The following is a 25,804-nucleotide window of genomic DNA, read 5'->3' as shown; positions in this document are numbered from 1 at the left end:
GTATTCTCATATACATGACCATTTTGTGGCAACAGCCAGGGAATTAGTTTGGAGCTTTTATATTTTTTCTTCGCAGAGTGTTTTAGAGTGATAGAGTACACTTAAGGGATTCTATAGACTGAAGATTAGCAAACAAAGCTTTCTGCATGGGTTAGCTGTACAAGAAAGAAAGGAATAACAGTGCATTCTTCTGTTAACCGTATATTATATGTCAAGGATATTGAGAAAAAGTCCAAACTCATCTCAAAACATACTTGTACATTTTTTATTGATCAAATATTGTAGTGATGAATGATAATCTTTTCATGCTCAGTAATGAATGGCTAAGGTCGTGCACCAATGATTGGGTGCTAACACTTATGTTTAGAGTGCACAGTAGCTCCAGTTAGCAAGTTATGTTGTGCCACCCTTTTATGCAAGTGCACTAACCATGCAATAATGCCAAGTGAGTGCAACCCCTGCATGATAGAACCATGGTTTTACGGTTTTAGCCCTGTTGGGAAAATCTTAACAACCAAATCTGAGCCATGTCTGTGGATGCCACAACGAAAACTTCAGCAAGCACACACGGACTCCATGTCGTAGACATTATATGTATTTAATTAAGCCAGTGGTGGGATATGGCTTAACCCTGTGTGGTCCTTATCTTGTTCAATAGTGCACAAGTTAACTTCGCAAGGCTAATCTGAGTCACAACCTAAAGATGAGAGCACACGTGTTGGATGCTACTCTGGCAAAGTTGTAATCTTTAAAATCCCTGCCATACAAGCCCTCAAGTCAACTACAAAAGGAACAGAAAGAAATATGTTATGGGCAAAGTTTCAGCATTGGCTTCTGGTTGAGCATGCCAAGTTTTATTAAGGATTGACGCCCAACTATTTTCCTTAGAATGCCTTTAGCTTTATGGCATTTCCAGAACTATTTTGGTAGTACCAGCACACTGGTTGGGCCACACAAACCTTGAATAACTCTATGGAACTCCCCTTCTCAAGCATAAGTATAGTTGAGGATGAACTAAGATATTCCCATGTGGATTTTCTAGCATGTGAAAGCCTTGCCTCTGTGCACATTGGGTATGTCAAAGAAGAGGTGCGCATATGCCTACTTGATTGTTGCACAAGGCATTGTTTCGTAATTGAAAAAGAAGAAGACATGCTCTAATTGGCCTTCTGCTTGATTTTTGTTGGTTTAGTTGGGTATTAAAGAGGCACAGCAGAAATCAAAGTGGTCAGTGCACGCATGGAGCATGGTGCTGTCATAGGAATTGCAGGTAATCAAAAGAAGGCTGAAATGGCAGGTCCAGTCCCAACTGCCCTTTTTCCTTAGGGCAAAAACCATCCTCAATAATATTAACCGCAGAGAGATGATTATGAGGGCCTACAGCAAAACTGGGATTGTGAGCATGGCCACGCTGTAATGGCAGAAATCAATCATGCTAGGAAACTGGAGCTGAAGCTCATCCTCTTGCTCACCCACAAAGACCAAGCAGTGACAGCATGTAACATTCTCAAGGACAACTAGGAAAAAATAGTTATACCTCATTTGTTTACACATTCAAAATTAATTGAGAGGTTTTATTCCACCAACCTAAAAGGAGATTAGCAAGAACATCAAAAAATCAGTACAACCAAACAATAATGAAGTCACTGAATTGATTGCTATGCTAAAACTATAAGTAACTTAACTTTTTACCAAACAAAATAGTTCAGCCAAGGAGCAATAAGTATTAGTAGTATTACATATAATTGCAAGTTTAATAAAAAATATGTATCAAAGCTCTATAACATGCATTATATTGAAAAACTACTCTATTTCATTTATATTCTTCGACAGCATTCACAATATTTAGGAAATAATATTTATCAATACATTAAAATTAGACAATATGTAGGCACTTACTAAGCTACCAGTTTCTAAAAAAATAAAACAAAATTAGAATACTTTTAGAAATATAAATGCGCATAATTTTATTTCACAAATAAAAGACTAAAATTTAATCTTGAAAATATAACTTAATCCCTATATTAATGCATTATTAATTTTATCTTTTAGAAAATTATACTATCTTATATTTTAGTATATTCCTAACCAAACTCAACCTGTTCAATTTTTCAAACTCTAGCACTTTCTTTGCATTCCGAAAGAACTGAAATTATCAAAATGGTAACCAGACCAATCAGGATCCCAGGTGAACCCATGCCAGAAACACCCAAACTTTCTTCCCACTCAAACAAAATTTACTTTTTGAACATGATAACTATGCAAACAGAACCCCAGGTGATCCTGTGCAAACCCACAGTAGACCACATGCCAACCCTGGCATAACTCAGCCAAATTGCAACTGATTGCAACTGGGCCTAGGCAGACTTGAGTAGAACCCAAGCTGGACCAAGATGTAGCCTGCTGAATTCACAGAGTCATGCAAGAACCACCCTAAGGTTAACCTAGATAATTCCCAAGTTGAAAAGTACAATAAGGCATGATTTGACACCCAGGAAGACCTGGGTAGAACCAAGTGGGCCATGTTGACCCTAGGCAGTCCCAGGCAAGAACCACCCTAAGGATAACCTAGATGATCCCAAGTTGAAAAGTACAATAAGGCATGATTTGACACCCAGGCAAACCCGGGTAGAACCCAAGTGGGCCAGGTTAATCCTAGGCAGTCCCCAAGCAAACCCTGTGCAGGTCGTGCAAGAACCCAAGCAGACTTGAGTAGAATCCAAGCTGGACCAACATGCAGCCTGCTAAATTCTCAAACATTCAAGCAAGAACCACCCTAAGGATAGCCTAGACGATTCCCAACTTGAAAAGTACAATAAGGCATGGTTTGACACCCAGGAAGACCTGTGTAGAACCCAAGTGAGCCAGATTGATCCTAGGCAGTCCCCAAGCAAACACTGTCCTAGTCCCCAATCAAGGATTAGGCATACTTGGGGAAAATGCCCGCTTTAGGAGTACCCACATATATTCTCATGCCAGACCAGATAGCCTCAGGCAAAAGACCTCTACTAGTAAACCCTAGCCAGATTTGTAGGGAAGGTAGAAGCTAAACTCAAAGAAGAATTACCCCAATACAGATCCACAAAACTCTTCGATGTTGAACCAGAATGATTCAGACAAGATTTATCTCAGATAGCCTCAAGAAAATGACACAAGCATATCCCAACAAAGGCCAGCCAAATCTGAGCAATAGTTCCACAGGTAGACCCAAAGCAAATCTTTTATTTGAACCAAAAAAGCTACAAAAGAAGAGCTTGTTACAATAGAGATGTACCTGTTTCTTTTATCTCAATTAACTGAGGAACTCATTTAGATTTTAAAAGATTTAAATTAGTCAAACTGGTTAAGAAAATTCCCCATCTTTATGATTGCCCTAATAGAATCCCATGAACAGAAAAAAATCATTCTAAATATTGCTTAATTTTGAAGGCTGAAACAGTCACCGATGTCAAGGTAATGTCAGCACAATTCTGAGTGATAATACTGTCAGAGGTAAACCTCTATTGCATTAAGCTGAGTGAACTGGTTTTCCTCTCTTAAATGTAAAAGTAGATGATGGATGAAAAAACAATGTACCTATGATCAACTGCCAGCCACAAAAAAATTGCTCACGCCATTGTCGTTCTGAGGCTTGAATTTCAACAAATATACTTTATGATAGAAATAAGTAATAACCAAAATATCCAACTTTAATGTCTTAACAATTTTCATAGTAATTTTTCTCTCTTAAATGTAAAATTAGATTATAGAAGAAAAAAACCAATCTACATCTGATAAACTATCACCACAATAAAAACTCCTCACCCCACTGTCGTCCTAAGGACTGAATTTCGATATTAGAAACTTTATGAACAGAAATAAGTAAAAATCAACATATACAAATTAATGTCCGAGCAATTTTAGTAATTAGTTTTTCAATTAACCAACGAGGTAGAAGCATTCAATTACTGAACAAAAGCACCACCAAACAGTTCAAAAGGTAAGAGGATGACCTGCAACACATCCAATGAACATGATGCTCCACTTTCTGCCGAACTCTCAGGTTCTGTATTTTCATGTTGCTCGTCAAGCTTAGTTGAATAAGTTTCTTCTGAACCATCCATGTTCGCCATGTAACGACTTTCACCAAACAGATGAGCAGTAGTTTCACGGGCTAACTTCGTAACCAGTGAGAATTTTTCCAATACATGAATTGAGATGTCACGAGCAGGATCTCGCAAGCGCTCATGATGATCCCCAAATAATTTTGAGCCGCCAGAATGTTTATTATGGTGATTCCTATCTATCGCAACTTCTGTATTCTCAACAGCAGAAGATGGTCCTTCCACATGAAATGAGGATTTGCTGTTTGTAGTTGGAAGAGCTCTAGTTAGTTCCAATGATGATAGACTTCTCTGCAGGAAAGATTAGTCCAAACATTAGAATTATGAAATTTTCAAATAGATTATTTCCCAGAAAACACCTCAAACAAGTAGATGAAAAAAACCACATAGACAAGCAGCTTCTAGCCATTTGCCGAAGAGAATATTAACCTGGAGTGGATCTTGAATGTCATTCACAAGAAACATGTCAGCATCATCAGCAGACCTACAAAAGAAATTGGCAGCAACTTTTACTATGAGGTCACCTCATAAATTTTAATAATAAACTTTAATCTGTTAAGGATAAATTTGTATTGCTGAACCCAAAATAGGGTTTGATCAATTTCAATTTACTGCTAACACCTCTGTTAACTCTTCCTTGAGATCATATAAGACTAAACTTGATGGTGAATATCAGAAATGGCAGGCATTCATATTTTCCAGTTAACAAATACATAGATTGTTTTGATTGACAAAAGCTCCAATTTAGAGGGCAACCTATATTGTGGAGATCCTATGTCTAATATATTTTTTGTGAAAATTTTTGGATATTCCAATAAAGACTTTGATTGATGCATTTTCTGTTACAATTGATCGTCCCATCCAAGAACTACACTATGCCCCTTTTATGTTGTTGACTAATACACTCACCACAAAACACCAGCTTTTTGTTTTGTATTTGATTTAGCAGCTATGAAAATTACACATGCACAACATATATCTTCTCCATATTTTGGCTATACAACATGATCTACACTCCCTTTGTAGAAGGTTTCCTCACTCATTAAGCCAAATGATGGCCAACTTGATTTCCTCAAATCTCCATGATTTAATTTCATGCTGGGTAAGTCCTGGAACAATCCTGCATACATTTCTTGTCTATGTGCTGCAATCCCTGTAGAGATCAATGTTTTGAAATTAGGCAGATTGTGGAACCTCTTGCGGTAGGATTCAATATACATTGTAATGATCTTGCAATTTCCTTATGTCCAGTTGACATTTAAGGTAGGCACACGAACCTGTGCCTGGCAGGTAACTAAAACATTATGCCCATGCGGTATTAGAGGTCCACCTTCAAATTTAGAGGCTAAAACTATTATGTCCTATTTCTCAGTTGGTAAAACAAAATGCCTGCAAAAGGAAACTCTTTAATCTGTAATGTATCAACTTATATAAATTACTAACATGCCTCATGTCATACTGTTCTCCAGCTAAGTAAATGCTATAAAGTATAAACATTTACTCCATAAATCCAGGTTTCATGACTTGTTTTTAGAAAATAAATTATAAGGCGGCCTCTATATATGGGGCCCTCACCCAACTATAAAAGAAAACATCAGGGTAGCAGAGAGACGCATCTCTGACCCCTAGGACGTGTCTTGGACCAGAGACGCGGTCAGAGATGTCCCTGCTTGCAGGATAAGTCCTGCTGCTGTCTCCTAAGTCTCCCTGACTTAAAACAAAAACCTAAAAATTAGCCCCTACAAAACGCGAACAGCCACAGGTATAGACATAAATACATTCATTTTTCGGGAGATATACATATTTGATGCAAACCAATTTGAAAAAAATATATGGTGTGCCAAAACAAACCATACACAGTTTATTTAAAAGCTTGCATACGCAACTGTAATGGACTGAAAAATTTATGCTTCTTAAGAAGAGATTTATGAGTATTTCCCATTCCTATGCTACTGCCAGTATCACAGTACCTCTGAGTTTCTTCATTAAATTCAACTCTCACCTACATACTAAGAAACACAGTATAAATTATAATGAAACTTGCTCTGAGACCTCTGATCAGGATTACAAAAGCTGTTCTGATAAAGTGCAGGTCCAATATACTCCTTGCATATTTGTTATGTATAAAATTAAAAATTATTAAATTAATTTTTATATTAAAAAAATGGCATCTACAAGTACCCCACATCTCCTATTTTTCAATAATAGACATACCAGTACAAGTACTAGTCTCCCATACTAGTACCAGTCCCCTGGCAACCTTGGAAAACAGACTACAAAAGCATGATCTAACTAAATAGGGAATAGCATGCATATTTAAGAAAAATACTACACATTAAGATTTTCATTTTTTGCTTTGTCATCTCAGAACCATATATGCCCAACATTCTCAGTCTTTATTGCCCATTTCTGTCATTCACAATTTCACTCCTGACCATTATTTTCTGTCCTACAATTCATCATCCAAAGACTCAGGTGGAAGTAGATGGAGACCGATTGATGGAATCCAATACTGAGTCTGCAACACACTACACCCCATCCTCCTCCAGGACTAAGATATCCAGCCATGCAATTTTGGGATGCGAAAGGGAGTAGGCCTCTTTGTCAATAAATGCTCCTTCTCAATGCTTTTAACTTTTAGAACAATTGCATCAGGGTAAAGCTTATCTTTTAAACCTCCTCCAAACCTACAACATTGACAGCCTTACCATTCTCTACTTAAACCTTATTATCCTTAGCCTGAAAGGAGCGAACATCAGAAAAACAAGGCAGCTAGAGGGGTTGTGTTGCCTTCTTACTTGCTACATCTGCAGCTAGCTGGGATGAAGGATTACCTTCTGATGACTCTGAAGAGAGCAATGAAGAGTTTACGGAGGAAAAGGGGGCCAACTATTCGCCATCAAATGAATATAATTAAACCCTTTCAGAGCCCCTTACACTCAAGAGGTCAGATGCCCTAACTGAAACTTTCCTACAACAAAAAGGCACATAAGATTTCCTAGAACAAGAAGGCACATTCTCATTATCTAAAACTTACTTCCACTTTCAACCTAATTTCACCTGGCAGCACTCTGTGTATACCGTATAACCAATTCTACCTATATTCAAGCAGAGGTAGAATAGGCAAGACCATCCATTTACAGATCCAAAGACATAAATCTGCCTAAAGTATTGCCTACTCCCTGAATACCCTGAAAACAGACATCTACCCAGAATTGCAAAGGAAGATTAGGCAGACAAACCCATACTGGCATAATAGAAAACCATTTTGTTAAATGGGTTGAAACCTGGAAACTATGGTTTTACCATTAATAAAAGCTTATCCCTAGACTAGGGGCTGTTTGTTATAATAAAAGATCTATCTTCCTGAGATTCATTAAAACATGCTTATCTGAGACTGTGGGCTGTTGGTTAGAATAAAAGTACTATCTTCCTGAGATTCACAGAGCAGCACAAAGAAGTCTTGTGCACATAGGCATATTTCTATTGATTTTTTTATTTTGGCACTCCATGTAGAAGAAATCCAGGCATGCAGAGAGGCAATGCTAGGCCATAAAAAGAAAAGCTTACCTATTAAACTGCGGGAAGGGAATTTCTCTTGTTCGTAAAGGGCTTCCTTTCCCAATGAGAAAATGGAATGTTCAGCTATGCAGGGAATAATGCTCTAGTTACACAGCTTTGATTTCAGAGACTTTACATAAAACCATTCTGCATCATTTTTGCCTGCATTATCTACAGGAAGAAGCTTTGATTTAGTAGGGCAATGCTTTCCTCAATAGTTAATGCAGATTCTCCTCCAGAAACTGTCTGACCCTTTTTACAGGGCATAATCAGGGCTACCAATGTCTTGGGTGCCTCCAAAAAGGGAACCACCTCTGACCGTGCATTATACAATAGACCTTTCACATTATTCATGTCCCTTCTGCTCAGCCTGACAATGCCAGACCTGGATCCAGACACTTTTCTGCCACTAAGCCATCTATAACTTTAGAGTTACCTGTCAATTGAGTGGCAGAAGCCATTTTAGAGTCATTCCAAGATTCAGGAATTGTTGTCAAACTAATAATTTGTATTTTTAATTTTATTTTTATTTCCTTTGTAGGTGAGAACAAGCAAATTCATTAACCTATGAAGTACTAACTTATATAAATTACTAGCATGCCACATGTCATATTGTTCAGTGTAGGGTCTACAGAACGACCCCATCTTAGTGAATGCCACACACATTTGCTCCATAGATCCACAATTAAGGAATTATTGTGAAGCTAATAACTTTTTATCTTTGTAGGATAAACCGTTTCATTACCCATTCAACTTCAACACCATAAGGAGGAGAACTCATTTCATCGCTGTCACCTGAAACTGAACCCAGCCCCAACCACACAAAGTGGAAATTGAAACGCAGTAGCCTAACTTAACAAAATTGAAAATAACACAATTTCACATGCACAGGTTCTAATGATTTCAGACATGGCTCAAAACTGTTTTAGACATTAACACTTCAGAATAAGAAAAAGGTTGAAGAATTCAGAAGTAACCTGACGAGAAAAACATGCTCCTTTAATGTGGCAAGAAACTCTCGGACGCCCCCATTGTAAAAATACAATGGTGGAAATGCAAGTCCTGAAAACACGATACACTAAAATGTCAATTTCTCCCTCTAGTTTGGATACACTGATACAAATAACTTACAAAATACATGATAAACAACTGAGAATTTTCATTATAAACCTTTCCATTTATAATATGCCGACTTCAAATAGTAAAATTTATTACATTCATAATGCAAAAAATCAGCATTTTGCCAACTAGGCAAGTATTTTAGAATTTATTGTAATCAATATTCAAGGCACGTGTTTGCTTCAAAATTCATATGGTGAACTAAATCATGTAGCAGGCAACTACATGTAACAACCTTACCAGTTATTCATATTTCATTATACACCTTTCAGAATTATAAATTCTAGGAATTTTTATCTACTACTTACAGTTTTGAACTTCAAAAAACATTTTTTAATGAACAAAATGCATGCATACATTTTTATAAGTTGCACTTTAATGCAAACATATTCTTCCAAAATCTACACAAATAACAAAATAACAAGGCAAAACCATGAAAAGTTCATTTAAAATGAACAAAATGCATGCATACATTTTTATAAGTTGCACTTTAATGCAAACATATTCTTCCAAAATCTACACAAATAACAAAATAACAAGGCAAAACCATGAAAAGTTCATTTATGTTTATGAATTAGATGTTTATCATATTGTATTAAATGGCATTCACTAACTAAAAAATCTGCATATGTTTCAAAGAATGTGTTGGACATCAAAAATCAAATCATCCTCAATGAACATTTGAAGTCAACAATATTTTTTTCCAAAGGAGAGATATGCCATGTACCCTACCAGATATAAGAACGACAATAATATACTGCCATCCTAGAGGTGGAGTATGCCGACGGATAGACTTAACTTCTGCCAGTGGCACAGCCCTTATAGTATACAGGTTTCTATCTGCACATTTCAGTATAATAGATTTTAGAAATAGGATCATTTGACTATGCTAAAATATCAAAAATAACTGTACAAATTTGATTCCAAAACCTTGTCCCAACAACTGACAATTGCAAACATTTAATCCTACCTTTCTCAGTAGTCTTACTGTTTAACATACGAGCCATGCCATCCCTTACAGATGTACTCTGTTTATAAGGAATCCAAGTCTGCCATAAATAAATATAAAAAGCATAGGTAAGAATTTTATTCTATAAACATCAGAAGGAATATCCTATTAAGCAAAGAATTTTTCACATGCAACCGCCTAATTGAGAAGAATGGATCAGAAGCATATTCTATGCATTCAGCAAGCTATAAGATACCATGAACAGTGAAGAGCCTTGTTTAATAAGACGCAGCCGACCATTTATCCGTTCAAAGGCATACTGAGTGGGATGAATTGATACATTGTCCTTCACATATACTACCTCAGATCCATCAGGCCCAGGGCTGTTGGATGAGGTGTTTAACTGTTCTTTACTTTTCTCTTTGTTTCTTGATACCTGTAGAAGCAATAAGAGGGGTAACGAAGTTCAATGGCAAGATCTGACATCAAAAATGAGAATTTAATCAAGTATAATTACACAGAGAAAACAAAATCAATGATCATTATTTATCTACGACACCAAGGTCTCTTGCTCATGGAAAATTCAATTCATCCATGCTTGGAGATTCAAGCACAAGCCAGATGCAAAACAGTATTCATACTAGATTCTGAAAACACAATAATATGGCCTTCATCAATTAGAGCTGGCAAGGCATTTGAATCTTTGACATTTTGACTGACAACCTTCTTCAAGTGCGGTACATGAGAGGTGTTCTATACTCAATTTCATGGTGTTATTGTTAAGGATATAAGGAATCTTCCCCCACTCAGGACAAAATATCTTGCAGAGCCCAGGATATCAAGGCTTTTGCTTATAGTTATAAGCTATGTCACAAGGTTCGAGTTTGAATTCATGTTCGACAACAATGACATTTGGATGAAGTTCAGCTCGGCCAAAAAATTCGGAAAAAAATTCGTCATTAAATTCATCTTATATAAATTTGATATTTTTTCAATATAAATAATAAATCCATAAAAAATAAAATAATATTATGTTAAATTTAAATACATTATAATAAATTTTAAAACATATTTATATTATAACATTTTAAAATTCAATTTAAATATTGTTAATATATAAATAATAACTGTGTCAAATTTTATATACTAAAGACTAAATATATTATTATTTGAAATATTAAACTTTAACATATTTAATAAAAAGGCAAATAAAATAACAAATCTACATGATTTAAAACATAAAATAATAAGATATTAAATTTTATGTTAAAAAATTAAAATTTAAAATAAAAACAAAGTTAAACTTTAAATCTAAATAATAAAAGTATAAAGAGAAGCCGACCCTTCTCCAACTGCAAAGCATAAAAGTTTGTTCTATTTCTATAATTGGCGACCCTATTTCCACGCGCTAATTTTTTTTTAAGGTTTTGGCTGCTGAAGTATGGGTTTCGGTCCCGTTTTTCAACATTGTAAAGCACTAAATGAAACTCCATCCTGGTCAGCGGTAAATATGCACATTCACGCAGTTTGACATTGAAAGCATTAAAAAATCTTTAGTGCATGAACACAATCACGTTGCTCAACCTGAAAAACGCTAAAAAACGTTTTTATAAATTATTTTTAAAAAAAACAATGCCCTTATCTTCTACGAATATAGAGCAAATTTCAACAAATTTTTATTCACATTTTGGAGTTCACAGAATTTCAAACTCCATGGCTGAAATTCGGCAAAACCATAAAGAAGACCCAATCCTGGTGCTTCCTATTCACTAGTAGTCCTATTGAGAAATCATCCCATCTATCCACAGAGAGCTGTTGCTTGGGTGTCTTTGATGGACCAATTTACTCAAACACAGAGGCTCTTAACTACAGAAGCCTTAAAAATTGTGATGAGATTGTCTAGCTGTATGATATGCCATATTGTAGTCACTCTCCAGTAGATGCAACCATTTTGCCCATTAGATTAAAGATCTGCAAAATTAATTCTTCAAGTATCCTTGTAGACAGTTGTTATCAATCACTATTTCAACCAGTACATGAGATTGAGGCATTATTTACACTAATTCCTAAATGTTACTCATAAACATTGGATTCTGGCATTGTCAATACTTGCTGAAGCTTTTTAAATGCTTGTGACATGCAGTAGAATGAAACGGTCAATAACCAACCACAACAATAATAGATTGTGTTCATCATATCTGTGTTAAGCCAGCAATAAAATCAATTCTAGTGGATTCTCATATTTGATTGGGAATAGGCATTGCTAATCAATTCTCATATTTGGTCTGGAATGAATAATGATTGAAACAGACCTGAATTTCTCAGATTTTCTGTATTACTCCTGTAAGGCCCACCCACCTCACAAACCCTGTTGCATTCTTTCAACCCATTATTTTGCTTAGCTACAATGTATCTGGAAAATAATATATATATTGCGACTCTCAAGTTGGCTTACTTTTAGTGTAATGATTTTCATAACCTTGTGATGTTAATTATGTTCATGAATACTTGCAAGTTCGATCTTCGCTAAATTAGCAGTAGGTCACAATTCCATTTTATGAAATGATTGAAATTTCAATTCAGTGACTCACCATGTGAATTTGACATGTATATGTATGAGGTTCCTGAAATGTTTTCCTTCAATTGCTGGTCTAAATAAAAATTGTTGTGGTCATGTACTGTCAAGGTACAGATCCCTAGAGTTACTTTTCGACACACTTGTGGTTTGCACAAGCTATAGATAGAAAACTTGCAGACATGTAATTGTGATCGAAATGTTTGATGCTGCCTATTGTAGCAATAGAATAGTTGCATCGTGAAAATAAATTGGTTTGAAAATGGAGAATAACTTATCATGATTAGATTGTGGTTATTGCATCACTTTTTGAGGTGAATTCCTTGTATTGCAATTCTTTGATCATTTTGTGATGCAAATAATTTGTCTTTATACCTAATTCACAATGTGTGCTTGCAGGTGAGTATCTAGACTAAAAGTTTGGATAATTAAAAAATTCAATTATAATGTTAGATTGAAGTCAATGATATGATGCATAGACTGTGTCTTAGGCTGTTTAATTATTGGAACTGCTTAATGTCTGCCCACTTACAATTACTTAATTTGATGAAACAATGGTAACAGTTAAATTGTTGAAATGAATAGGTGTGTTAATTAAGTAGATATGATGGCAATGATTTTGGTCTATATTCATAGTAGCGCTATGAAAATATAGATGATATAATAGTGTGCTAGATGACAAATTAATAACTAGTGATGTAATGTATATGTGGAAATTGAATAATGACAAATATAGAATTGGATGCAATTTCATCATGTACCTAACTGAACTGGAGATACAATGCATTTGCTATGATTTTCTATGAATGTCTTTAATGTTTTAGTGAGTGCGAAAGAAATAGGTTGGAAAAACAAGGGATCAAGAGGGTGCTCCACCTCCTCAACATGGGTTGAGAGGGTGTTGTCATCAAATTAAACCAATGTTGCAGTGGTTTTACATGTGCATTTAGGACCCCCATGTTATTCTTCTTTACCTAAACCCACTTCTCATTTTATGTCTTGAACTTTTTTATTTAAATGTTGTAGTCATGTTTTAGTTAGTATGGAATGTGTTTATTTTGGGGAGACACCTAAAGGTCACTTCCCTTGGTTAAAATTTGGATGGAATATTTTTGAGAACTTTTAAGGGGCCGAAATGATGCAGTCTTTTTCGCATACTGGATTTGAGCAAGGAATGTGTTGACTTTGGGGGGACACCTAAAGGTCACCTCCCTTGGTTAAAATTTGGATGGAATACTTTTGAAAACTTTTAAGGGGCCAAAATGACAGTCTTTTTAGTGTCTTAGGTTTGAGCACTTGATGGACTTCTAGAAGGTCAAGAGTCCTCTGAAGAAGGTGTGGAAAGGCCTTCCACCAGAATGGAAAGGTGTAAGAGACCTTTCTCTCAAAAGCCCTCCCCACAATTCAAGTGACAGATTTGACCATCTTCACTCCCACTTATGGCAAAGTGAGTTCACACGTGTGAGAAAATCCTCACCCATGTAAGATCACATCCTTGGGAATAGACAAGTGCAGTAACTAGATTTCTAGGACTTGGTAAATAATATGTGGCACCACATTATCACTTGGGATAGGGTAACATGGCAGCACCTCTATTTATGTTTGGTTTATGGATTTTGTCAGTAGTTTTTCACGCCGACTTTGGTAGAGATTTTAAGGGAGAGCTTGGGAGTACTTTATTTTGAAAGCAAATTAGAATTATTGAAGTTTCACATTATTTTGGGAGCTTTAGATTGAAGTAAAATCAATACCCCTTGTGAGAAATGGCTTGTTCTTGCACGTATGCCCATTTTATGTTATAACAGAGAAGAGTTATTTGGAGCTTCTCTTTGTGCTATAGCCCTTAAAAGAAATGAACTCCCATTGTTATTCTTTATTTTAATGGTGTGATGTGTTTGTGATTGCTTGAAGACTCATTTTGATTGGTTCAAAACCTTGGAAGACTTTAAATGTGAGCATCTTATAGTCTTTCTTTCTATTTGTGTGTTTTAATGTGGGTTAAAATACTCACTTCTTGTTGTAAATTGTAATGTCCCCTATTTGTAGGCTGTCAATTCCCAAGAGCAACATCTATGTTACTACCTTCTATCATGATTACTTAAGCATAACTAACTAATTCTCTATAATATAACTTATGATGCCATTAAAACCATGCCTAAATCCAAACCAATCTGACCCCATTCCCAGAAGAGGTTTTGGCTGCCTAGGGCGCTTGACACCACCTCTTTAAGGTAGCCCAGATTACCGAACTCAGTCCATTCACCCTTGGGGCCTGAAGCCTAGATTTCTGGAGGAATCTTTCACCCTTGGGGCTTTCTATCGGATGGTTTTACTCCGCCCTTCCCTAGCAGCACCCATCTCCCTTGGGGAATAGAAAATACAGAACTGATTATGATTTAGACGGTTTAAAGTCATTCTTAATTATGTTTCAGAAATTATCAATTTATTTGTTTATCTTATTATCTATTTATTCTTGAACCATGGATTAACTCTTATTTAATATTTGATTTAATTTAAATCGTAAACTTGTTCTTTGATATATATATATATATTTACTGTATATATGATCAGTATTTATATTCTCCTTTAACTTCATACAGATTACTCACTGTTCCATTTATATATATATATAATGTATATCATAATCTTAAAATTATACAAATACTGAAAAATACAAAAATATTATTATATTTGCTATTGTAGTTACTAATGCTGGGTAATATTCTACATACCCGTGAGACCAGAACGAAGTCACTGTTTACGTGCTTCTTTCTTTTTCTGTCTCCTTGCCATCTCCTTGTAATCTCCGCATTCCCCCCATCTTTAAAACTACTTTATGCATTCATACACCTACATGGAACAATACGTCTTTTTCTGAAAAGTCATATTCATTAATTTGTGGCACTTAAAAGCTATTTGTTCCACTGTAGCTTCATAATGTTTAAGTTCCATCATGACTTTTCAAAGTCTAAGTTTCATCGTGGCTTTTCAAAGTCTAAGCCCATGACTTTCTAACCGTGGCTATTCATATTAATATTGCAGTCAATATGAGTATAAAGTAAATCGTGACTTTTCTTCAACGATTTGTTATTAACAAATCGTGGTATTAAACAATGCTTGGCTTTTGACTTTAGTCTTGTTCAAACTTATTAATATTTATAATATTAATAATGATTAATATTTATAATATTGATAATGATTAATATTTATAATATTGATAATGATTAATATTATGATATCTCGTTTACATTTATAATATCTTGTTATTATATAGTATCTTATTAACATTAACCACTTAATTTTATTGATGCTCCTATGGCGGAGCACAGGAGGAAGCTAGGGTTTACAGGCGGAGGCGATTTCCGGACGTGAGGATGGGAAAATGGCCCCAGACGGAGGGAAAACCAGCGGCCTTGGTACCCACCGCGCTCAAACCAGTGGCAATGGCAGGACACGGGTCGGAGGAGAAGGGAGGGGTTAAGTTGCGGGAAAACCAGATCCCCTTTTGAGAAAGACAAAACCAAATGGGGGCATTCGCGATATCTGAACTTCCCGAAATGGAGCAAGCAGCAGTCGGACGAAAGATTGAGGAAGAAATTTCTGGTACCTCCAAAAGACCTTACCACTAGTGGGAGACCGGTAACATCTGATAAGAGATCAGTCAGCATCTGCATTGACTCGGAGGCTTGGAAGGAATCGGCACAAGTCTTGCGAGACAGAGCTTTCTTCATGAAGTGGGGAGGTGATTGGCCGGCCTTTCCTAGGGTAAGGAACTGGGTCAACGAAGAATGGGGGAGTCACTTTGAGATCAAAACTCTAACAAATGGGTTTTTCCTTATCATAGCTGGGACAGTTGAGGAGAAGATTGCTTTGATGGACTCTGGGCCTTTTTTGATGTCAGGAGTAGGGTTTTACATTAAGGACTGGACCCCTAATTTTGACCCTCGACAAGCCACCGTAGAGGAGATTCCTGTTTGGATTAGACTTTATAATCTCCCGCATGAATACTGGAAGGAGGAAGTTTTTAAGAATATTGGTGATAAACTAGGGAGATTCATCAAGTCGGATGAAGCGGTTGACAAGCTGAATTCATGCATGTATGCCCAAATTTGTGTCTTGTGGAAACCACATCCAGGGCTCCCGAAGGCCGTTGAGATTAGATCGCCAGAGGGTTTATGGAGGCAAGAAATTGAAGTTGAAGAAATCATGGTTAAGTGTAAATCCTGCAAAGAATAGGGTCATGAGGACCGTGATTGTAAGTCAGGACAGAAGGGGAAAGGAAAGGCAGACCGAGCTTTGGAGGAGCAATTGTTAGCAAGGTTGGCGGTGTCTAAGCAGATGTCTGGCCACACAGAGGGCAACCTGAGCTCTGACCCGGTGGTTTCAATGGACGGGGATTTTCTTCACAGTTCTGAAGTTCCAAGGGGGGTGAAAGTACCAGTAGATTCTTGCCCTGCTCAGGAAGTGTTGCTAAAGGTCTCTAGTCCGACTGGAGATAAGGCTACTGCGGTTGTGCTCAGTGGTTTGGGTGAGTTTTCTGTGGATCGTCCTCAGAATCAATCAGGATGTCCGGATGGGGAGCATGTGCGACAAGATATTAGCAGAAGTTGTGGGGGAGCTTGCCTCCATTTAGAAGGAGCGACAGCGGAGGTTGTTCATGGGCCTTATACTAATGACTGTGCAGTAGGTGGGGGGATCCCATCTCAGCACAGGTTTTACTATACTTCTGAGACTGGGCTGGAGGGCCTAGGGAAGGGATTGAATGTAAAGTCTTTGGAGAATTCAGACGTCATAGTAGGGAGTGTGGAGAGAGAAGCAATCAGCTTCAAGGACATCCACATGTCTCCAGGCAAGATGGATAATGGCTTATCAACAGAGTTGGAGTCTGAAGAGGAAGATGGTCTGAGCGATGATTCGTTGGGATTGTCTGCTGAGATAGGGGAGACAGAGGTTAGGACCATTAAACAGACCAAATCAAATCCCTCTAAGCCCAAAGGGAATTTGAGAGGAAGGAAAAACGGGCAGAAGTTGCTTGAGGAAGCAGGCAACATGAAGGGCCAAACAAGACTACTTAGATCCGGGAGAGACCTGTTCTCTCCTGGACAGCAATGAAGTTCCTAACATGGAAAGTCTGCAGCCCCTGACAAGAGACGTCTGATCAAAAGAGGATTTGATCAGGCTAAGCCGGAAGTTATTTGCATTCAGGAAACTAAGTTAGGACGAGATGATGCAGCTAGAGTTTTTGGTGTAAGGTAGAGGTGGTCTGGATCTTTTGTGGAATCAGAGGGGGCCTCAGGTGGGCTTGGCATTTTGTGGAATCCATTGGCTGTTCAGGTGGATGTAGTCTCATGCTCTAAACATTTACAGATGGTAAAGGTGAACTCGAAGATCATGAACTTTTCCTGTTTTCTTATCAATGTCTATGGGCCCACTTTGGCTGTGGATAAGTGTCGGCTATGGGAGGATATTACAAAGCTTTTAACGGAGGTGAGGCCAACTTTAGCTATTGTTGCTGGGGATTTCAACGCCACTCTTTCTTTCTCAGATAAGCGTGGAGGGGTGGGAAGGATGTGCAGGACGCAATCGGACTTTCAGTCTTTTGTGAATTCTAACGCCCTGTTTGAAGTGGCTACTAAAGGTGGGAATTTTACTTGGTCTAATAGACGAAGGGGTTTTTCCAACATTGCGGAGAAACTAGATAGATTCTTCCTTGCAGGGGATTGGAACTTGGCCCCCTTGGTCTTTGAGGCAGAAGTTTTAGCAATTTCAGGATCGGACCACTTCCCGGTCTCTTTGGTTGTGCAAAAAGACGAAGTTCCGCTTCGGTGTCCTTTCAAGGTGGAAAAGATGTCGTTAAGGGAGCCGGGTTTTAGAGATCGTGTAGTTGGCTGGTGGAAGGAGGCGCCGGTGGTGGAAGGTTTCTTGGCCTTTCAGTTCTTCAAGAAGCTTAGTTTTGTGAAACAGAAATTGAAATCTTGGAACAGGGAGGTGTTTGGCAATATCTTCGATGAAAAGAGAAGGATTGAAGGGGATTTTGGGGGCTATGAATGCGAAAGTCTTGGCAGAAGGGATGGATGAAGTGGATTATCTCACGGAGAAAGATCTGCTTAGTAAATATGGAGAAGTATTGCAAAGGGAGGAGATTTACTGGAAACAAAAATCGCGAGAGAACTGGCTTAAAGCCGGTGATAGAAACACGAATTCTTTCATAGTTCGGTGAAAGCAAGGAGAAGCCTCAATAGAATCCTCTCCTTGCGACTTGCGGATGGAATGATCACTGAGGACTCAGACCGCATCAATAAGGAGGCTGTTGACTTCTTTGAAAATCTTTGGAGGAGGAATGGGGCTGGTCAGAAGGGCTTGCAGGCCGAGCTTTTGGAGTTAATTCCTCCCTTAGTGTCTAAGGGTGATAATAATATGCTTGAGGAACCAGTCTCGATGAAGGAAATAAAATCTATTGTTTTTGGGTTAGGTGGGGAGAAAGCACCAGGCCCAGATGGGTTTCAGGCGTTCTTTTTCCAATTCTTTTGGGATGTGCTTGGTGGGGAGTTGGTAGATGTGGTTGAAAAGTCAAGGTCAAGGGGTTTTATTTTGAAGGAATTCAATTGTACTCTTGTGGCGCTTATTCCCAAGAAAGCCAAGCCGGAGGGGATGGAGGAGTTTCGTCCTATTTCGTTGTGCAACACCATCTACAAAATCATTACAAAAGTTGCTGCTAATAGGCTCAAGTTAATTTTAGATAAGTTGATATCTTGTGAACAGAGCGGTTTTACCCCAGGAAGGAACATTGTGGATGGGGTTATTGTGGCCCATGAGGCAATCCACACAGCCATGAAGAGTAGACAAAGAAGAATGATCCTAAAACTAGATATTCGGAAAGCCTACGATAGAGTTGATAGGTCTTTCCTGGTGGCTGTGCTAGCAAGGTTCGGGTTTTGTAAGGCTTGGATTAAGTGGATTTCCAGCATGATTATGTAGTTCTCAGCATCGGTTTTAGTAAATGGCAGTCCTCAAGGTTTCTTTTCCACCTCACGGGGCATTCGGCAAGGGGATCCAATATCCCCCTTTCTCTTTATTTTGTTGGCAGAAGTTCTTGGTCGGTCGATTGCTCATAAGAGATTTCAAGGGATGTGGAAAGGCATTGAGATTGCTCGTGGGGTGGATTCCACAACTCATTCTCAGTTTGCTGATGATACTTGTCTTTTCGGTGTGGCATCAATGCATGAAGCTTCGGTTATGAAGAAAGTGTTGGATAGATTTAGTTGGGCTACTGGTCAAGAAATTAATTGGCTGAAATCGGAGATCTTTTTCTTCAACATTGAAGTTGGGACTCAAAGAGCAATTGCCAGATTGTTTGGGATTAAGATTGGTCAGCTTCCTGGGAAGTTCCTTGGTATGCCGCTCTTTGCTGGAGCTGGTAAGACGGATATCTGGAAAGGTTTGCTTCATGGTTGCAAAGCAAAGATGGAGGGCTAGAAGAGCAAGTGGCTATCTTTAGTTGGTCGTCTTCTGATGCTGAAGATAGTTGTGTCGGCTATGCCTATCTTCCCTATGGCCTATTTTAAACTTCCGGGCTCAGTCATCAAGAATATGCAGCAGAAGATGAGAAAGTTTTTGTGGGATGGAAATCAGGAACGGGACAAAATCCCGCTCATGGCATGGGACAAGGTTTGTAAACCCAAAGGAGGAGGAGGTGCGGGGCTCCGTGATTGGAGACTTATCAACGAGGCTATGGGGGCTAAGTTGGTGTGGCAAATGTACAGTAAGTCGGAGCAGAGGTGGGTCAGAATTTTACAAGCTAAATACTTGGATAGTGGGGAAAAGGAAAGGATCCTAACGGTTGAAGATCCTCCGAGAGGTTCTGCTTTGTGGAATTTTTTGGTGAGTTGTAGGAGCCTGATCACGAATCATCTTTCTTGGCGGATTGGAGATGGGCGAAAGGCGTGTTTCTAGCAGGATTCCTAGGACGGACATACATCACTAGAGTCTCTGGCCTCCTAGCGAATTGTGACAAAGACTGTTTAGGAGTGGGGTTCAAAGGTGTCCGATTTTTTGTCACCAGAAATGCCTATGTTGGGACAGCGTTGGAACTGGAAGGATCCCCGGGAGTTAAATTTGGGGGAGGCGGATGAACAGTTGCTGAGGAAGATCCTGAAAAGTAGAGAGGTTTCGTGCTCGAGGGAGGAGGATGAGATAGTTTGGTGTGGTGCCAAGAGTGGCAGTTACTCTGTGAAGGTGGGGTTTTCTCTTTGGGAGGTTGAAGGCAGGACGAAGGAATGGGAAGCTAAGGTTTGCTGGAACAATGTTTGTTTTATTGAAGGCGGGTGCCTTCTCCTGGTTAGCTGGGAATAGGCGGATTCTTTCAAGAGACCGTCTAAGGAAAATGGGGTTTGCTGGTCCATTCCGCTGTGTGCTCTGTGAAAAGGCGGAGGAAGATGTGGACCACCTTCTGCTTAATTGCGATTTCGCCCAGGAAGCGTGGTGTTTTGGGTTACAGAGACTGAATTGGAAGGGTCCAATAGCAGGGAATTTGAGCGACTGGCTGGAATCTTGGCCTGTTTTGGGCAAGTCTTCTATTTTTGCTGCCATATGGAAGATTTTGCCTTCGATTGTTTTATGGGAACTCTGGAAAGAACGGAACCGAAGAGTGTTTGAAGGTAAAGCGGAAAATAGGGATCGCTTTCTGATCAGGTTGGAGAAGGCTATTTCAGAACTAGCCACAAATGCGGCCTCTCAGGTGAACTTAGCAAAGTCTCCTTTCTCTCAGTTCGATGCTGGTGTTTTGGCGAACTAGCCTTTGATTAAATTTAGGCCTGCTAATGGGCTTCTGAGGGCTAATCCTCAGAGGAAGGGTGAATCAAGACAAGAATGAGCCCCGCCAGATAAAGGTTGGACTAAGGTTAACTTTGATGGCGCTTCGAGGGGTAATCCAGGGGTCTCTAGAGTTGGGGTGATAGCCCGGGATGATTGTGGCAATATTCTAGCCATAGGAGCTAAAAGATTGGTGGATGGATCGAACAACACTGTTGAGTGCCAAGCGGCATTAGAAGCCATTCTCATGGCTAAGAACTTGGGAGTGAAGAAACTCCATTTGGAGGGAGACTCCCAGATTGTAGTGAATGGGATTGCTAGAGGTCGATTGGAGGCGTGGCACTTAGACAAGTACGTTCGAAGAATGAAACTTCTTTTGTGTGGGTTTGAAGATTTTAAGGGTGACCCATGTTCTCAGAGAAGCAAATGTGGAAGTTGACAAGCTTTCAAATGTGGGAGCGAATGGCTCTTTGGAAAATAACTTTAGATTGTTCGAGGACTTTCGAAATGGTAGTTCTCATGATTTTGGTTGCATTGCTTAGTCTTAGGAAAGTGAACCCGAGTTTGTTTTTGAAATGACTGTTTGTGTCCCTGGACTTGTGGGAAGTTATGGTCCTCGTGGATTGTGATCTACGATGATGTTGCAAGTGGCCTAGCGATGATGGGTGATGATGGAGGCAATCGGTGTGAAGGCTTCGTGATGATGCATGGTTTTTTTGCGATTCGTGTGGAGCAATCATGTCATGTGATGGTTGTGGCTTTTTAAGGCCTTGATTTTGGCTCCCTCGCATTTTGCGGTGGCTGGTTTTCGGTGGTGGTTGTGTGTGTAGGTTTTGGTGCAGAGACGAGTCAGGATGGAGGCAAATTTTTCCTTGGCGACGAATGGGCAAATGCCTGCTTTTCGCGGCCTGATCTCAAGCAACAGGTTGATGAACGTCTTCAAGGTGGATGGAGAGGAATTTTGGAGGGCAGTGAGGTTGATGTTAGGGGAGGAATTTCTAGTGTCTGACTGTCGGCCTAGAACTAACCTTGATATCTCGTCACTGTTCGTTGCCCTAGCCTTGCTGGTGGGAAAGTCGGAGGAGGAAGTGCAGCGGGTCGCATCTTTGGTGCTGAGACCCAAATGGTCGAGTGGTTTGAAGGAAGTGGTGGCTCGAGCTATTGTTGGCGAAGGGCTGAAGTCGATGGAAGGACTGTGGCGGAGGATTGGCGTTGAAGTGGAGGAGATGCAGCCATTTGTAATTTGGTCGGCTTCTCAACAGGTTGATTTGCAGGTAGAGAATGCAAGGAAGGGATGGAGAGAGATTGTGCATTATGTGCATGAGTTGGGGCCGACTAAGCGAGTGAAGATTCGCGGGAAGGTGACCCCAATTCGGTCTGAGGCTCCTCTGGATGAGGATGGGAGGCCTATGGTACGCCATCAGATTCCACGGAAGCAGGCGAAGGTGGTGGAGCGCAGCTCGCTGTGTGGTGGCAGGCCGGGAACAGTGCCAGGTGGAGGGAGTGAGATGCAAGATGCAAGGCCCAGCCGGGGTATTCCTAACTTCTCAAGGGAGGAGGCCTTGGGATGGTTTCGGTAGATAGGTCCTCGGGGCCAATTGCGTTCTTTTTTGTGGGATATGTGTATGTATGTTGGTTTTTTGTAGTTGATGGCCCTGTAGGTCTGGTGTCTTATTCGGGTTCCTTTGTTGTAATAGGGGCGAGACCCCATGTTGTGGCAGACTGTCTATCTGCTTTTTGGATGTAAATCTTTCCTATTTTAAGCAATATATTATCATGGTTATCGATCAAAAAAATAAAATATCATATTAACATCTATTTTTTCTTTCTTTCTGATCACTGCATTTGATATACACAGATCTTTTATATCGCTGCCTTTAGTCATCGTCTTAGATTGCTTCATCAATATAATTGCTGATCCTCTACAATTTTCTTAATTACATAATCATTGTCTCTTCTTCATTATTGCTGATTTATCCTTCCATTGAATCGCTGCTACACATACTTAATTGCTTATCATTCTTCATAATCGTTGCTTTCTCTTGTAGTCACTATCATATATCCAATACCATGTAATCATTGTCATATATTATAGGCTTATTCACTGCTCCTTATTCACTGAGGTATGTCTATCGATAATGGCATTTGATCAAATTCTCAAAGAGGGGACATGACATAAATGTTTGAACACTTGGTGCTACCCTATTGGCTAAGGGTTGCCAAGGGCCTAAGGGCTTTGTCACGCCAATGTAAGGTTGAGAGCCTCTTCGTTGTTTTGCTTTTGGCCATTGTTGGGGCTTGCTCAAATTGCAGGTCTTGTATCAGTATCACTACTGCATAAACCAATTGTGGGAGAGGAAGGGAAGTGAATGACATAGTTGAGCTACTCCCCATTGGCCTCAAGCTTGTTGGAAGTTCCTCTTGATTTATGGAAGCTATTCCTCCAAAAAGACTTTGCAGTTTTCTTTTGTAAACATAAACATCATAATAGCACATCAGCTTCTAAGAAGAAACGAAGTCATTTAAACTATGTTAGCACATTCGGCTTGTAAGAAGAAATGGAGTCATTTAAACTATGTAAATCTGAGCATGTCTTACGTACAGTTAGATGAAAATATTCTTCAAAAGAAAGAAAACTGGGAATACCTTGTTTAAGTATCTTTTGCAGTATCATTTCATAAAAACAGTGTCGTGAAACTATGACAAATGTGGACATGTAGTGTGATCATGGCTGTTTGTTTAAATTTAATTTGTAGAGGTTTTAGATACAGATTGTCATGAGTTCGTATCATTGTTCATTTCCATAAATATAGGAATTAGTTAAACTAAATCTGTGAAATATATAGTAATCTGATTCCTGAGGAAAAACATAATAATCTGATTGTTTGAAATATATACCTGCAACTCTGAATATGTATACATCTGTATATAACATGTATACACCCATATTCATGCATGTATACCAGTGCATAAATTCTTCTAAATGCATATTTAAATCAATAAAACTGAATTATGCTAAACCTTTCTGTGGTCACTCAGACTCAAACCCTCAAATAATAAGTAAATAATAAGATGCTCACTTTCCTGCAAATAAACATCTTATTCAATACAAAATGAATCCATTCTACCCTAGCTGCTTCAGTCTGGGCAGATCAACAGAGGAATCTTAACAAAAAGTAACATGGTTTAAAAGGGTGAAGAAATTTTGTTAGAAATATATATACAACAAAAAGGGAGGGGAGTGATTGGGGGACCACAGCCCCATTAATTGGGGTCCAGCTCTCCAATGGTGGGTGCAGCCCAAAAACTGGGCCACAAACTCCCCACTCAACCCTATGGGTTCGTTGAGGTTTTGCAGGAGTCGTGCGGCCTACGCGACCTCTATGATTTCTTTCGCGTCGGTTTTTTGGGTCTTGCGTCTTTGCCTACAACCTCCATCTTTGCCTGCGATGCAACACAATTTTGCGTCTGCATCTGCACAAGTTTGCAGGCTTTGTTTTGATTCGTGATGCAATTGCTTTTTCATCGGCTCTGCCTACCTCTGCGACCTATGTGTTTTTCTGTCCGCGATCCTTCTCTGCGCATGACGGCAGATTTATTCACGCAATTTTTTCCGTGCCTCTATTCCGCGATGGACTTCCTTGCCTTTTGCTCGCGATTTTGGGCGTCGAGGGTTTCGCAAATTTTGTCTCTGCAGCTTCATCATTTTTTTTCCGCCTAGGTTTTTTCACAAACCCTCTGTAATCCTTTCCAATGGCCAGTCATAAATATTTTTGGGGTTCTATATAAATTTTTTGGGTTTTTCAAAATCTCTTCTAGGTTTTCCGCGGATTTTCCTTGGTATTCGTGCCTTCACTTGGTCAATCACCTTTGACCTCAGTTTCTGTGATGGCATCTCTAACGAATATCCTGCTTGAGGGGAGTCAGAAATTCAATGGCAAAAATTATAATACCTAAGCAGTGAATGCTCACTATCTTTTAGTATCGTGTCATCGATCAATTGGTTCTTGGAATGGCCACCCGTTCTTCTGCAGACAGTCCTGATCAGACCAAGTTTGATGAGCAAAATCGTGAAGCTGTCATGCTCATCAAGCTATCAGTGACCAATGATCAGCTTCCTCAAATACCAACCGACAAAACAGCTGCCGAGATATGGGAGCATCTTAAGACGCAACATGAGACGTTTGATAAGAGCAGAGCCTTCTTTCTAAAAAAAATGCTCTTCTCTATAGTCATGGATGAGCGAAAATCCCTTCAAGAGCATCTCAATTGGATCAAGGACATCCATGATAAGTTAGAAGCCATCAGACAGAATATGGAGGACATGGTCATCATCACATTGAAGAGTTTGTCGAAGTCTTATGAGCATTTTGTCGAAACACTCAACATCACCTCAACTGGTGTTGATCTTCAATTCGTTGATCTTTGCACCAAACTTTTGCAGCAGGATCGGTGGAAGCAGCAATATGGCAACAATACCAGTTCATCCTCTACAGAACAAGCTTTCACAGCCAAATCCTTTCATAAGGACAAAGGCAAATTTCAATCTTCTTTGTCTTCTCAGCAAAAACCCTCTGCTTCGTCATCAGAAGGCTCAAAGAAGAAAAATGTTCAGTGCAATTACTGCCATAAGTATGGTCATATGAAACTTGGGTGTCGTAAACACTTGGCTGCCCAGTACAAGCA

At 39.1% G+C, this 25,804-nt stretch overlaps 1 protein-coding gene across 2 annotated transcripts in view; it reads right to left on the bottom strand.

Annotated features, from left to right (window-relative positions):
• LOC131065754 (uncharacterized) overlaps positions 1–25,804 on the bottom strand; it is an 84,739-nt gene that overhangs the window by 48,409 nt on the left and 10,526 nt on the right. For both annotated transcript variants that reach the window (XM_058000384.1, XM_058000385.1), the window contains exons 2-7: positions 9,989–10,168; positions 9,754–9,832; positions 9,516–9,623; positions 8,642–8,726; positions 4,533–4,587; positions 3,993–4,394 (exon numbers count right to left, since the gene is read on the bottom strand). In XM_058000384.1, coding sequence (XP_057856367.1) covers positions 3,993–4,394; positions 4,533–4,587; positions 8,642–8,726; positions 9,516–9,623; positions 9,754–9,832; positions 9,989–10,168 — 909 coding nt within the window. The remainder of the gene's footprint in view (positions 1–3,992; positions 4,395–4,532; positions 4,588–8,641; positions 8,727–9,515; positions 9,624–9,753; positions 9,833–9,988; positions 10,169–25,804) is intronic.

The sequence above is a fragment of the Cryptomeria japonica genome, chromosome 7, assembly GCF_030272615.1.
Source record: "Cryptomeria japonica chromosome 7, Sugi_1.0, whole genome shotgun sequence".
NCBI classification, from domain to species: Eukaryota; Viridiplantae; Streptophyta; class Pinopsida; order Cupressales; family Cupressaceae; genus Cryptomeria; species Cryptomeria japonica.
Note: the sequence above shows the minus strand (reverse complement) of the source record. Positions and strands in the feature narration are given on the sequence as shown.